General features: G+C 33.9%; 1 protein-coding gene across 1 annotated transcript in view; it reads right to left on the reverse strand.

The window, feature by feature from the left end:
- Positions 1–12,198, reverse strand: part of LOC149076072 (sperm-specific sodium:proton exchanger-like) — a 118,215-nt gene that overhangs the window by 52,243 nt on the left and 53,774 nt on the right. The window contains exons 9-11 of the mRNA XM_089243598.1: positions 9,751–9,832; positions 8,518–8,696; positions 3,895–4,041 (exon numbers count right to left, since the gene is read on the reverse strand). Coding sequence (XP_089099724.1) covers positions 3,895–4,041; positions 8,518–8,696; positions 9,751–9,832 — 408 coding nt within the window. The remainder of the gene's footprint in view (positions 1–3,894; positions 4,042–8,517; positions 8,697–9,750; positions 9,833–12,198) is intronic.

Here is a 12,198-nt window from a genome sequence, read left to right on the forward strand (position 1 = left end):
GGTAGGCCTACAGCCTGTAGTGACTTATCATAGACTATGACATCATGCTGAGGAGGATTTTTTTCTCTCTGTCAATGATGGTAACCTAGCAACAGATTCTCAGGATTCAGAAGTTTTTGTTTTCCTGGAGTTGTTCTTGTGGTGTGCGTTAGGGGCGTATGCAGGATAGACCTTTGGAGGGGACACAAAAATTTTCTTCCCAAGAAATTTTCAGTTACCACTCTTCAAAACATTTAAAATAATAGAAATTGGTTAATACAGCATATAAAGGGGGTATTTCCTATCAATATTGTAATTTTTCACCAAATTATGAAAATTTTTTTCAAATTTTTGAATAGCTTGGGAAGGTCACCCCCCCCCCCTGCGTACGCCTCTGGTATGCGTAGGGAACAGATGCAGTTGTTTGAAATGTTGCTTTATGTTTTGTTATAATTGTGATTTGTAAATTAATGTATCTAGAATCATCAATCATCATCATCACCTAGATGTTGTCACCTTCACTGGTGACTCAGGAGATAATCTGAATATGGTGAGGACAAACTCAAACTTTTCTTTGTCCAGCTCGCAGAACTGCCGGAACGTAGAAGTCTTATCAGTGGTCAGTGACATTGTTTTCTATCTTCCTGCATCAGATCCATTTTTAAAACTTCAGGAAATTTAAACCACTTGAATCTTTTGCCAATTTGTTGCTAGCTTACTATCATTGGGAAAGAGACAATGAGAAGCATAATGTCACAAAGTATAGTGTTGGTCACAACAGACAACTGCCTGAGCGAATAGCCTGTTTTGAAGGTTGAATAATGCATCAAATTGTTATATAATGAATTATAATAGTTACACATAACTGCTCTTGCTGGAAACAGAACTGTTAGCTATTTTGCATCACAACTGCTATTGTTAAAGACAAAAAAAAAAAATTGAAGTTGATTATTATTAGCTTTGAAGAAAAATAAAAATTAAGAAAAAAAAAATTTTAATATATTATATTGTCAATAAGGAATGAGGTCATTATCAAGTATCACCATGAAGCATCATTAATTCATCGTAATTGAAAAAACTTATGAAATTCATCAAAATGTATAATTAATTTTTTTAAATAACGTGATCAGCATGTATTCTCAAGAGATTGTTACGATCTGTCCAGGGATTTTGTTAGTGTTAGTAGACATCCATGCCCGACACGGGATTCGAACCCAAGCCTGCACAGTCAGAAGCTATCTCCCTAACCACTGGACTGCCAGGCGGCCAATAGAATTGTCAATTCTATTTTTATAAATCTGCTTAATTGGGAGATGGAAAAAATCCAAAGATTTTCTGCATGTGAGATGAATTAGATGTTTAAAAAAAAACTAGTTGCATGGTGGTCATAAAATAGCTTTGCCAATATACAAGTCCTTAGTAGCCACATAAATCAACTTACGCGAATTTGAGATATAAGAGTTTCAAAGTATGTGCTCAATTAATGAAGAAAAAACAAAACCATAAATGCTCGCGCAGTCAAAAAAAGATCTTACCAGGAGGCCAGTGCACTAATCCCTTGTTGAATAACTTCCTCTCATAGTAACGTGATCTGCATTGGTTTCTTTCCCATGCTTCTTTGTCTGCGTCTTTTATCATGCTACTGATACGGTTTAAATGCCATTTATGGTTTTTACTGTGCTGATCACTTTGAAATGCATAAAAGCAAGTGTTGCCATTTGCATTTTTCAGAAATTTTGTTGCTGTAACCATAACTGAAGGAAAACTCATTAAAAGAGGAGAGAGCTAAAAACCGCACAATACCTTTTTGGTAGAAGGAGCCTGAATGTACTTCATTAAGGGAACACACAGAAAAGGTACACATAACTGTATAGTGGCATTATCTAGTAAGTAAATTCGGATTGTACACATTTTTAATAGTAGCTCACATTTTTGCAGTCACTAGAGACTCGTATATATCTACAGAATTATTTTACTCCCACCCTGTATATTTTAGAAACTACTATTCCAGTAAACTCACATTCTCATCACAGAGATTATAAATTCCAATTTTCCATTACTTTTAAATCATTCTTAATTTCATTAATCTAAATATATTACAAGGTATTTATAATCATGATTCAACAGGGTGCCACGAAAAACTGCTAGTAAAAATTTCTGCACATAGCAATAACACAAAATGCAAGAAACTTTGTAAAAATGTTATATGCTAAAGTGTGCAATGTGAGTGACTTAATCTGTGTACCAAACCGAGTTCAATAGTAGTAGTGTCAAAAAATCAACGAGAGAAAGATTACGTCAACATGTTTTCCCTGGTACAGTGCTGTATCACAGTTTATTTTTCAAACAAAAAACTGTTCAACCCTTTAAGTGATTTTGTGAATTTCACTGATCCGCATTATCAGTGTCACAGTGGAAATAAATCCTCTGTAAAATGTCACATCTTTTTTCCAGAAAACTTTCTTCCAATATTGTGCAGGTGATAGTTTACCCTCTCCCACCCCCCACTCCAACTAAGAATAATATAGCAATACCAAAAAAATATTCCATCTTTTTCTATTATTTATAATGTACATGTTCTTATACTACTCCCCCCCCCCCCAAGGAAAGTGGGAAAAAAGTTATATTTTTAACACCCTTTGTCTCCTTCTTCCGTATCATTTGTATACAAGTCTAATCTATCCTGAATATTGGGTAAAAGATTAAATTCTGAAAGCCAACAGATGGCAAGGAACTGGTCCAAAATATAGTAATTTGTTGTTTTTTAACTACGCATGATCCATTTCCAAAAACTTAATTGGTAATTGATAGTACTACTACTTAACTGTGCCATACATGCACTCCATACACATTCCTCTGAGGAACTTTGAACGATTTGGTGCACAAAGGAAAGTGTGAACGTGCATGCGTGTGGCCTTAACATGTATATTGTCAGAATTATGCATGTTTTATGGTGTAGTAATGCTGCCATCTGTTTTCAATATTAGAAGTAAAAGTGGCAAATCTATGGATTTTCATATCATGTAAGTATGGTGTTGAAAATCTACCTGCCCTCTGCGGAGAAAATACCTTAGTAATACTGTTCAAAGTACTTTTAATGCAGTGTAGTATAAAGGGAAAGAATGTGTTAAATATCTAAAATTTTCAAAAAGCGGTGACAGTATTGTAATACTTCCAAGTTATAAGGCACGTTCAGCAGGTTTAAAACAAATTTATTTTTTATTTTGATTTTTTTGATTTTCCACTCAGCTTTGGAACAGATTAATGTTTAGTCTGCCATAACAAAAAAAAACAGTTTTGTTTTGTTACACTAAGTTGCACCGAGCTGATACTGTTTAACTAATGATAAAAGGGAAGAATTTGTTTTTTCATTCAACGAATGAAGTCAGCTATCTTTCTTGTTACAGAACCAGTTATATTTCTTGTCAATAAAAATAATTAAAAATTTATACATAGATGAAAGACTTATTTAAATTCACAGCTGATAAAACTTTCAAAAATTGATACTTTTTTCACATAGTTAACAAACCCATTTAGTAACAGCAGTAAATTATGGCTACATATATATATATATATATATATATATATATAATGAAATGATTTTTCATAAATTAGTTTCTTTCATTTCTTCTGTATTAAGTCGAAGAGACCCATTCCTCCTGACTAGTTTTTTAAAGAGTTTTTCCCAAGCAAGATTTTAACATTCATTGTAGTTCTGAACCAAATACATACATTTTTTGAATTTATTTACAATTTTTTCTAAAATTCACTAGTTTCTTTTTTTTAGGGACACCCTGTATTCAGCTAAATTAACACAATTTTTTTAGTCATTAGTTTCTCAACGATATGCAAATAAGCATGACACACAGAAAAGAGCAGCTATGAGCACCTGATTGGGAGATTCCTCTTAGTTACCTTAACTGCATTTAACATGCGCAAGCGAGCAACCTCAGACATCTCCTTCTCATCTTCCTTCGTAAGCTTATGTTCACTCCCTTGTTCTTCTCTACACATGGGACATTTGGTTGATTTGTCTGGTACATATAAACATGTTGACTCAAACTAAAAAATAAACACTCATTGTAGTAATCCAAATTTTTCTAAGCTGATAAAACAAAGACTAATATTCTAGTTCAGAATCAGTTTTTTATACCTCATAAAGGGCGTGAAAATTGAGATGTCAAAACAATTATTTTCAAAATATTTCAAATACACACATGTGAAACTCATTCTACACATGAAGAACATTTCTATCGAAAAAAAATCTAATCCTTAGTTTTTTTGTATACAAAAGTTTAGACCAACGGTTCTCAACCTTTTTTTTTTTTCATCCCGCACCCCCGACAGACCAGACACGACCCCAGCTCTGTCCTTCCCAGGATATAAGCTTTTTACCCTTGCGAGTTTGGTCGCGCTGGGGAGCTATCCCACACCCCCCAGTACAATTCAGTTCAGTTCTCTGCAATCCCAAGGCTAATGAGTTACCTATTCGTTATAGAATTTTGTTTTTTGTAATTAATTACATCAATTATCCAAATGTTGTAAAAATTCTAAAATTAGAAGATAAATAAAAAAATGAATTTATTTAAAACAAATGAACACAGGTATTTTATATCAATGCAAAAAAATTACAATCATGTCGATTTTCAATGATCAATTTGTTTTCACTTTTTCAAAAATTCAGTGAAACTTCCCTAGACGGCCACCTCTATTCTGCAGTTAGTTTTACTCTGAAGAGACAACAGACTCCACAGATATAATACAAAAACCACCCCCATTCTGCACCACTTCTTTGCGAATAAGAATCAATAAAAAAAAAAGCTTTTGTGTATTTTTTTAATGCATGAAGATATGATATAATTTACCTCATAATCTTTATACATAGCATAAATACTTTTTCAGATCAATCGGATTTGCTGGTTAAGAATTTTTGGCAAAGCATTTTTTGGAGGTGCCAGATGGAAATAAATTATAAAATGTCTAATTATTCATTAAAATTTAAATGAGAAAAATTGAATTTTTTTCAATTTTTTGAAACTATGAATCAGACACACATTTCGATACCCCCTCTTGCTTTTTTGCTTTTGTTTACAGGAATGTGTCATGTGAAATTTGCATTGTAAAAGTATTTTCGTTCTTTTTTGGTTAGCAATCATATTTTGTTTTCCATTTCAATTCAAGAAAAACTACCACTGTAATACCCAAAAAATTTTGATGTTCTGTTGTTTCTTAATGCGATATCAGCAGGGACATTTGAACTAAAATATACCAAAAATATGGGAGTAGAAAATTGCATTTGAATGCGTGCACTGGTTCCCATTTTAGACACAATCAAATCACTATCATTCATAAAATGATTGCCACACCTAGTCCGTATTCAGCTACAAGTTTCCGCCATCACCCGCTTTCAGTCTTTTCACAATTTCCACTTTTTTTTCGATGTTTAAAACAACACATTTTCGTTTTCTGCCATTCTGCACTTACGATGAAAAATGTTGACACTACTAAAGCTAAAGAAAGATTGAAAATATCTGTTTTTAAGCAAGCTAGGAAAGATACTTCCCCCCCCCCCCAACAAAACCATGATAACAACTGTTTTGTTGTCAAGACGACCCTTTCCTCCCTTCATAAAGGCACACCCACAGGATTAAGACGAATTCGTCAGACGAGAAAAAAAGATGACAGCTAAATCTGCTCCTATTCACGCATTTGTTTGCTTGTCAATCATTTATAACTACATACACCGTACCCAGGTTCACCATTGTTTACATCTATAGCTCACAGGTACGTTATGTACAATTGTTTGGAAGTGGGTTATTGTACAATAGAACGAGGCTATCAAGTTGGGAGATGAGAGAATTCAAGTTTCAAGAAAATACCAACTGTGTTCAGCATCATTGACTATAGAAAACTGAAAATGAGTTAGGTTGAAAAGGTGTTTGGTTGTTCGGATAATCGATCTTCTACTGTAGTTTCAAATTTCAATTTTTTTTAAATCTGAGAAGCAATCTTCAAATTCCAATGATACATTTTTATTATTATTATCATGCTAGCATAGTGACAAGTAAGGCCAAAAGTATAAGGGAGGGAGATGTGAAGTTCCCTGATTTCTTAAAGCTAAAAGAGCGATAAATGCTTCTTGTGGCTACCCACTACAACAGTGGTTCCCAACCAGGGGTGCAGGAAAGAAGTTTTGGGGGTTGCAAAATGAGAAAAAAAATTTTTGATTTCTAATAAAATATGAATTTTACCAACATTTTGAAGCTTCATGACTTCTGCATCATAAAAATGTGTCATATGAATTTTGCGTTGCAAAAGTTTCTTTTTCACACAATTAGCAATATCATACTTGTTTTCCATTTAAGTAGAAAAAAATACCATTATTTACTTAGTGGTTTGTTTACATTGGTACCTCATGTTATTATCATATTGTGCTTAGATTTGATACAGTTGTGAACACACAACTCGGGAAAAACGTCAAAAAATTCAGTTAAGTGCAAAAAAAATATTAATTTACAGTTGTGGCTCGAATCAATAGGTGAAGAATTATTCAATGAATTTTTCTTTCTTAATATTTAAAAAAAATGCTAGAAAATAGTTAAGTTTTTTAGTTTCATTTTTGAATAATTTTCAAAAAAAAGTAAAGCCAAAATTATATATTAGCCATAGCCGAAAAGACATTAAACACTTAGTAAAAGAATTAATAGAAATTAATTATTGGATAGTTAATGTAATCAAATTAGAGAAAAAAACCTGAATTTTCTAACAGATAAAAACTTATCAATATTTTCCAGGGGGGTGAGGGAAGGAAAAAGGGTTTGGAACCATTGCAAGGTCTTTATTATCTAAAACAGCTGGACCCCACACCACTACAAAAATCAGCATATGCGCATGTTAGAACCCCTAGAAAATACCTGAAAAACTAAATTTGCCTTAGTACATATATGTCAGTAATATGTAAGTTTCCTCTTCTGCTCCCGCTGCTCATTTGTGACATTGCTTCTTTTTCTCTTTGATTGGTTGGAATTTAAGGTGATGTCATGGTATGTAGCCACTTTATGTAGCCATGGTATGTAGTCTTTATCATCCCCCGGTGCAACCCTGAAAGCTAAAATCTTCAGTGTTGATCAATATAGTTCAGTTGTGTACCTTGTTTACTTGTGTTCGTTTGTCTTGTATTATTTTCTGAGAAACAAGCATACATTGTTTGCAATGGTGATGTGGTGATGAAATGAAAAAATGTTGTTTTGACAATGCAAAAAAATAATGGAAGCATTGTAGATTTTTACTCCAAATTCATTTCTACAGACAGTTTGAATAATCGGAGTAAAGCTAAAAGGGGCTAAACTTGAAACACTAGAACAAGTGTTTGTTTGGTTTTATGCCGAAAGAGAACATGGTTTACCAGTTTCAGAGCCAATAATCCAACAGAAAGCCTCTGAGTTTAAACAAACAATTGCCTAATAGAGACATGATTTTTTATTTATTTATTTTTTGAAATGAAAAACAATTATATATTTTTCATATGAACAATTATACAGAAACAATAAAATTCATCATATTTTAAATTTGTGATTCAACAGTGAACTAAACTGTACAAGTGTGTACCAGGCTTTGCCAATAGGTTATTTTAACCGTTGATTTGAAATTTGGCACTTTAATATCCTCTGAAAGTTTTCTATCAAGATATCCCGATTTTTATTAGTGAATTTGTGTTATGTCCTGGTTTCTCAGTCGCATGATCTAGTTAGCCTAACCACATTACATAGCACACCACTCTTTATTTTACATTATGAACCATGATGGGGTTGTATATATAATATAAAATAAAAATATCTTCAGTTGTTTATCTTCCTTCCTGTTCTCCTCCATTCGATTATGAAGCTGTTGGTCTCAGCTTTCAGTAGTTTTATTTTTTATAGTGCCTTTTTGTATTTTTAAATTTACCTTTTAATTTTGGGCAATATCTGGAACAACTTAAATGATTTTATATAGAAACCTAAGGGAAATTGCATTCCGGCTATTGAAGAATTCGGCTAACAAACGTAGTTCTGGAATGGATTATCTTCATTAACCAAAGGGGGTATCATTATATCTTTTTTTAACAATTAAGTCAGAGATCCTCAACCTTTTCCCAGTCGTGAGCACTGCCTGCACTCATTATCAAAAGAAGTTTCACATATGAATTCATGAAATCAGGATGATTTCAATCTTTGAATGCAATTTGTGCAAGGTGATTAATTGGAACGTTGATCAAGTACATAAAAATGCACTCATGAACACGAAATCGGACACGAGCAGGGAGCACCGTGGTGCTTGCAAGCAACAGGTTGAAGATGCCTGAATTAAGTTTAGCATTACAGAGAAAAAAAATCAATAGAATAGGTTTAATACATAAAACCATCTCTGGTACATATATTTCTGCCAAGAATGATATACAAAATATCCTTATTATTTTCAAAATATCCTTATAGACAGAATTCTAAATTCGAAATTATTCCAACAGAATTTTAATAATTATATCCGAAAAATCCTTACTTTGTTTTGGTTTTCATAAGGATTCACAATGAATGTTACTTTCTCAATCCACTTCCCATCTACTCCACTGAACAGTTCATCTCTTTTCAAAATATTAATTGATTTTTTAACAACATCTCTTACATAGCGGACTGCATACGACATGCTAATCAACCTAGTTTCACTTATTCTGGTTAATCCTGAAATATTTATACAGACTGAGTATCAGAATGTACCTTTTTATTCAAAATTCATTAAATTTATTCAAATCTCAGATTGACCTTAGTGATACTTGACAAAAATGATGTGAATTCACCTTATATATTCTGTTAACGTCCCTATATGACCATGCTTTTAACCATAGATTCAAACTGAATTGAATCAATAGTGTTGAAGAATAAATGCTTACATGTCTTCGGCACTTTTTATACCTTCCAATTTTCCTCCTCATGTTAACTACTCAAAGACTGCCATGACTGTCACAGTTTAATGAGATTTTTTACCCTCCCCCCCTTTTTTTTCTTTCCTATAATTATTTTATTGTTTTTGTATCATTTATACTTTATGTTCATTGATTTGTGTATGTATTAAGTATCCAGTATGAGCCTTTCCTGGCTCTTTACATACTTTTTACTCTTGAATTAAAAAAAGTCCAATTAAAAAGGAGAAAGATATCATACACATTTTTAGTTTTAACTGCCACTCAATAAATTCTTACAATCCATGCATGAACAAACAGATTGCACCCACATGGCCACAGCTTTCCGCAATGCAAGATTCAAGAGCAATGACCCTACCGAGTGCATAACCTGCAGTGTGGATGCAGCTTCAGAAGTAAGGAAATAGCAGTTACGATTGCGATTCATATAACAGTTCAAATTTACGAGCAATTAAATTTATGTGCAGGTGGCATGTTCAGGTTTGACTTCAGTTCATATTCAAAATAAAATGTAACCATGAGTAAAGGGAATAGCTGCACATATCACTTTTGTTTTGCAGATGTTTTAATTAAGAAAAATGGGACGTATAGAAATCAAAACAGTTCCTAATTATTTTCAAATAGTGCTTGCTATTTTAGAAAGCACTTTTGTTCAAATATATTTCCTGTCAAAAAAAGCAAAAAAAAAAAGCTGCTTCTTATCAGCGTTACTAGTCTTCTCAAAATTAGAATTTGTAAAAGGCATTATATGTATTTCTTCTATCTCATTTCATTTATTCGACTAATTGTTTATAAACAAATTACATATTACATACCTAACCACTTCAACATTAGTTTCATAGACGAGCCATTTATCAGCAATGTATAAAGCAGCACAAAGGATGTCTGTACCACTACCTTCAAATGAAAAAATATATATATTAGTAAATAAAGCTGGTAAAAAAAAATAGAACTGCAAAATATCTGATGTGATGGATAAAAATTTCATTACACAGTTGAACTTGGGAATAAGTCATCCCTTTACTCTCTAGAGCAGTGTTTCCCAACCTTTTGAAGCTCGCCACACCCTCCTTGAATACAGAATAGTGTTAACTACAACAAAAATCACTGAGTGAAAATATATCAGTAGAGATTTGCTCAATTGAATCATTAATGTGAAACTTGTGATTGATGCTTAGAGCACAAATACTTGAAATCAGGCCTTACAGTTGGCTACGAAACACAAATTGTCCTCAAGGTCTTGCAGTCTATTTCCCATCTGCTGTGTGGTCATCGTACTGGACTCTCGTCATGAGGATCCAGGTTCGAACCTCGTTGACGGCACAGTGGTGGTAGTTGAAGTTGGTTTACTGCAGTTTTCCTGCTTCGAGATGTGAATGCAAGCCGGCCTCCTATTTGAAAAAGTCTCTCCACAGACAGCAGGCATACCAACAACACGATACTCGCATAACATGAAAATTCAAGCATTTCCCATCTTTACTTCAGCAAATGGAAGACAGATGGCAGCACAAAAACAAAATAAGCGCAACATAAATTCGCTAGGACCACTCAGAACACTCATTCTGGCATGAGCCAATTCGTTAGAAATTTCGTAGAGGAATGTGGACGAGGTGCAAATACGGTTAAGTAGTAGTAGTCTATTTCCTGATCGATGGCAGCACTACACAGAAACAAACTTCACGTTAGTTTCACAATACATACATGCACATTCCGGCATGTGCAGACTCGTTAGAGGAATTTGTACGAGATGCATGTATGGTTTTATAGGAGCAATCTCTTGCTTTGTATTTTATTGTCGCCATAGCAGAGGTTTGCTCGCATAGATATGATGTTGAAAAGGGCAAAAATATGTTAATTGCTTCCTTCATTAAATTAGGATACTTCTCTCTCAGTCCAAGACAAAAAGCAGCCACTGATGCCTCACTTTTGGTGAACTCCTTTGAACGTGGAATCAGTGCAAAAATCATTAAATACATATCATTCACAAGCAGTGAAATCTATTTCTTCCTCACTGTCTGCTAAATCAAATAGTGAGACAACCCAGTAGAAATTCTCAGTGGAAAGAGATGGAAGTGCATATGTATTGCATCTTGCAATTTTGATGTGTTGACAAATGAGGTCTTTCAGCTTATTCGAAGGGGTGTGTGTGTGTGATGTTACTCTCTGCTATTACTACAAAGGTTTTGACAGCAGGCTGATGTGAAGATAAATCCAAGAAAGAAAACTGGCCTTGCAGGGAATAGAATCCACCTCCTCTCACTTGCCGGATGAGCACCCTAGACCATTAAACTAGAAAGCCAGCGAATCCTCTTTTCTTAGAGCTTGTGTGCACTGAGTGGGGCAGTACATGGATAGCACCAGATTGCAACTTATCCAATTAGTCTGCCATGCATGAGAGTAATTAATTAGACTTAGTTTATTTTAAGACCCTAAGTGGGCCATAATATTTTTTGATTTATGTCCATATCTCGCTGCACTCCTTAGCCCATATCACGCCACTCTTGGATGCCAGAGCACACCGGTTACGAAACACTGCTCTAGAGATTTGATATCGAATGTTTCCCCCAAATAAAAATTCTGTGATATTTGACTCATTTTTCTCTTGGATGTTCTATGTCATCATCTATCTCAGGGATTCTTAGCCAGGGGTCCGTGGACCCCCTTGAGGGTTCTTGGAGAGATTTCACTGGGTCTGTAAGCTTGAATAAGAAACAATAATGCATTACTATACACAGAATATTATTCTGTTAAGGAATCCATGACATTCATTTTATTGGCACTGGGAGGGGGGGGGGGGTTGTGTCTTTCATGTCATTGTCATAAAGGTTCCACGACGCAGAAAACGTTAAGAAGCCGGATTGCTCTGGTACAATCGCTTCTTATTTAAAATATTGCCTTTGTCATTTTCACACTAACAGCAAACAGAACATCTGATAAGTTATGGATATACAAGCAAGATATGTGTCTCTTTCTTTGTGCACAAAATCAAAGAAAATATACAAGTTTTTCTAAGAATGGTGCTTCTTTAAGATCACTTCCGAAAGCACTGTACAAAATATGTAATTTACAAAGTCTAATGTAAATAAGTCAAGAGGAAACATATGGTTTTACTGCACTGTTCGTCCTTTTTTTAAAGGGATTTGTTTACATTCGGATTATTCATTGCTAACATGATCATTTTGACAAATGAAGCATTTTAATTTCTAGCATTTTGCAGAGCTTTATAAACATTGTCTATGCCTCTGCATATCTTAGAGCAGAAT

The sequence above is a fragment of the Pholcus phalangioides genome, unplaced genomic scaffold (genome assembly GCF_987345545.1).
Source record: "Pholcus phalangioides strain wild (caught in Gottingen) unplaced genomic scaffold, Ppha-v1.0 ptg000015l_1, whole genome shotgun sequence".
Classification (NCBI taxonomy): Eukaryota; Metazoa; Arthropoda; class Arachnida; order Araneae; family Pholcidae; genus Pholcus; species Pholcus phalangioides.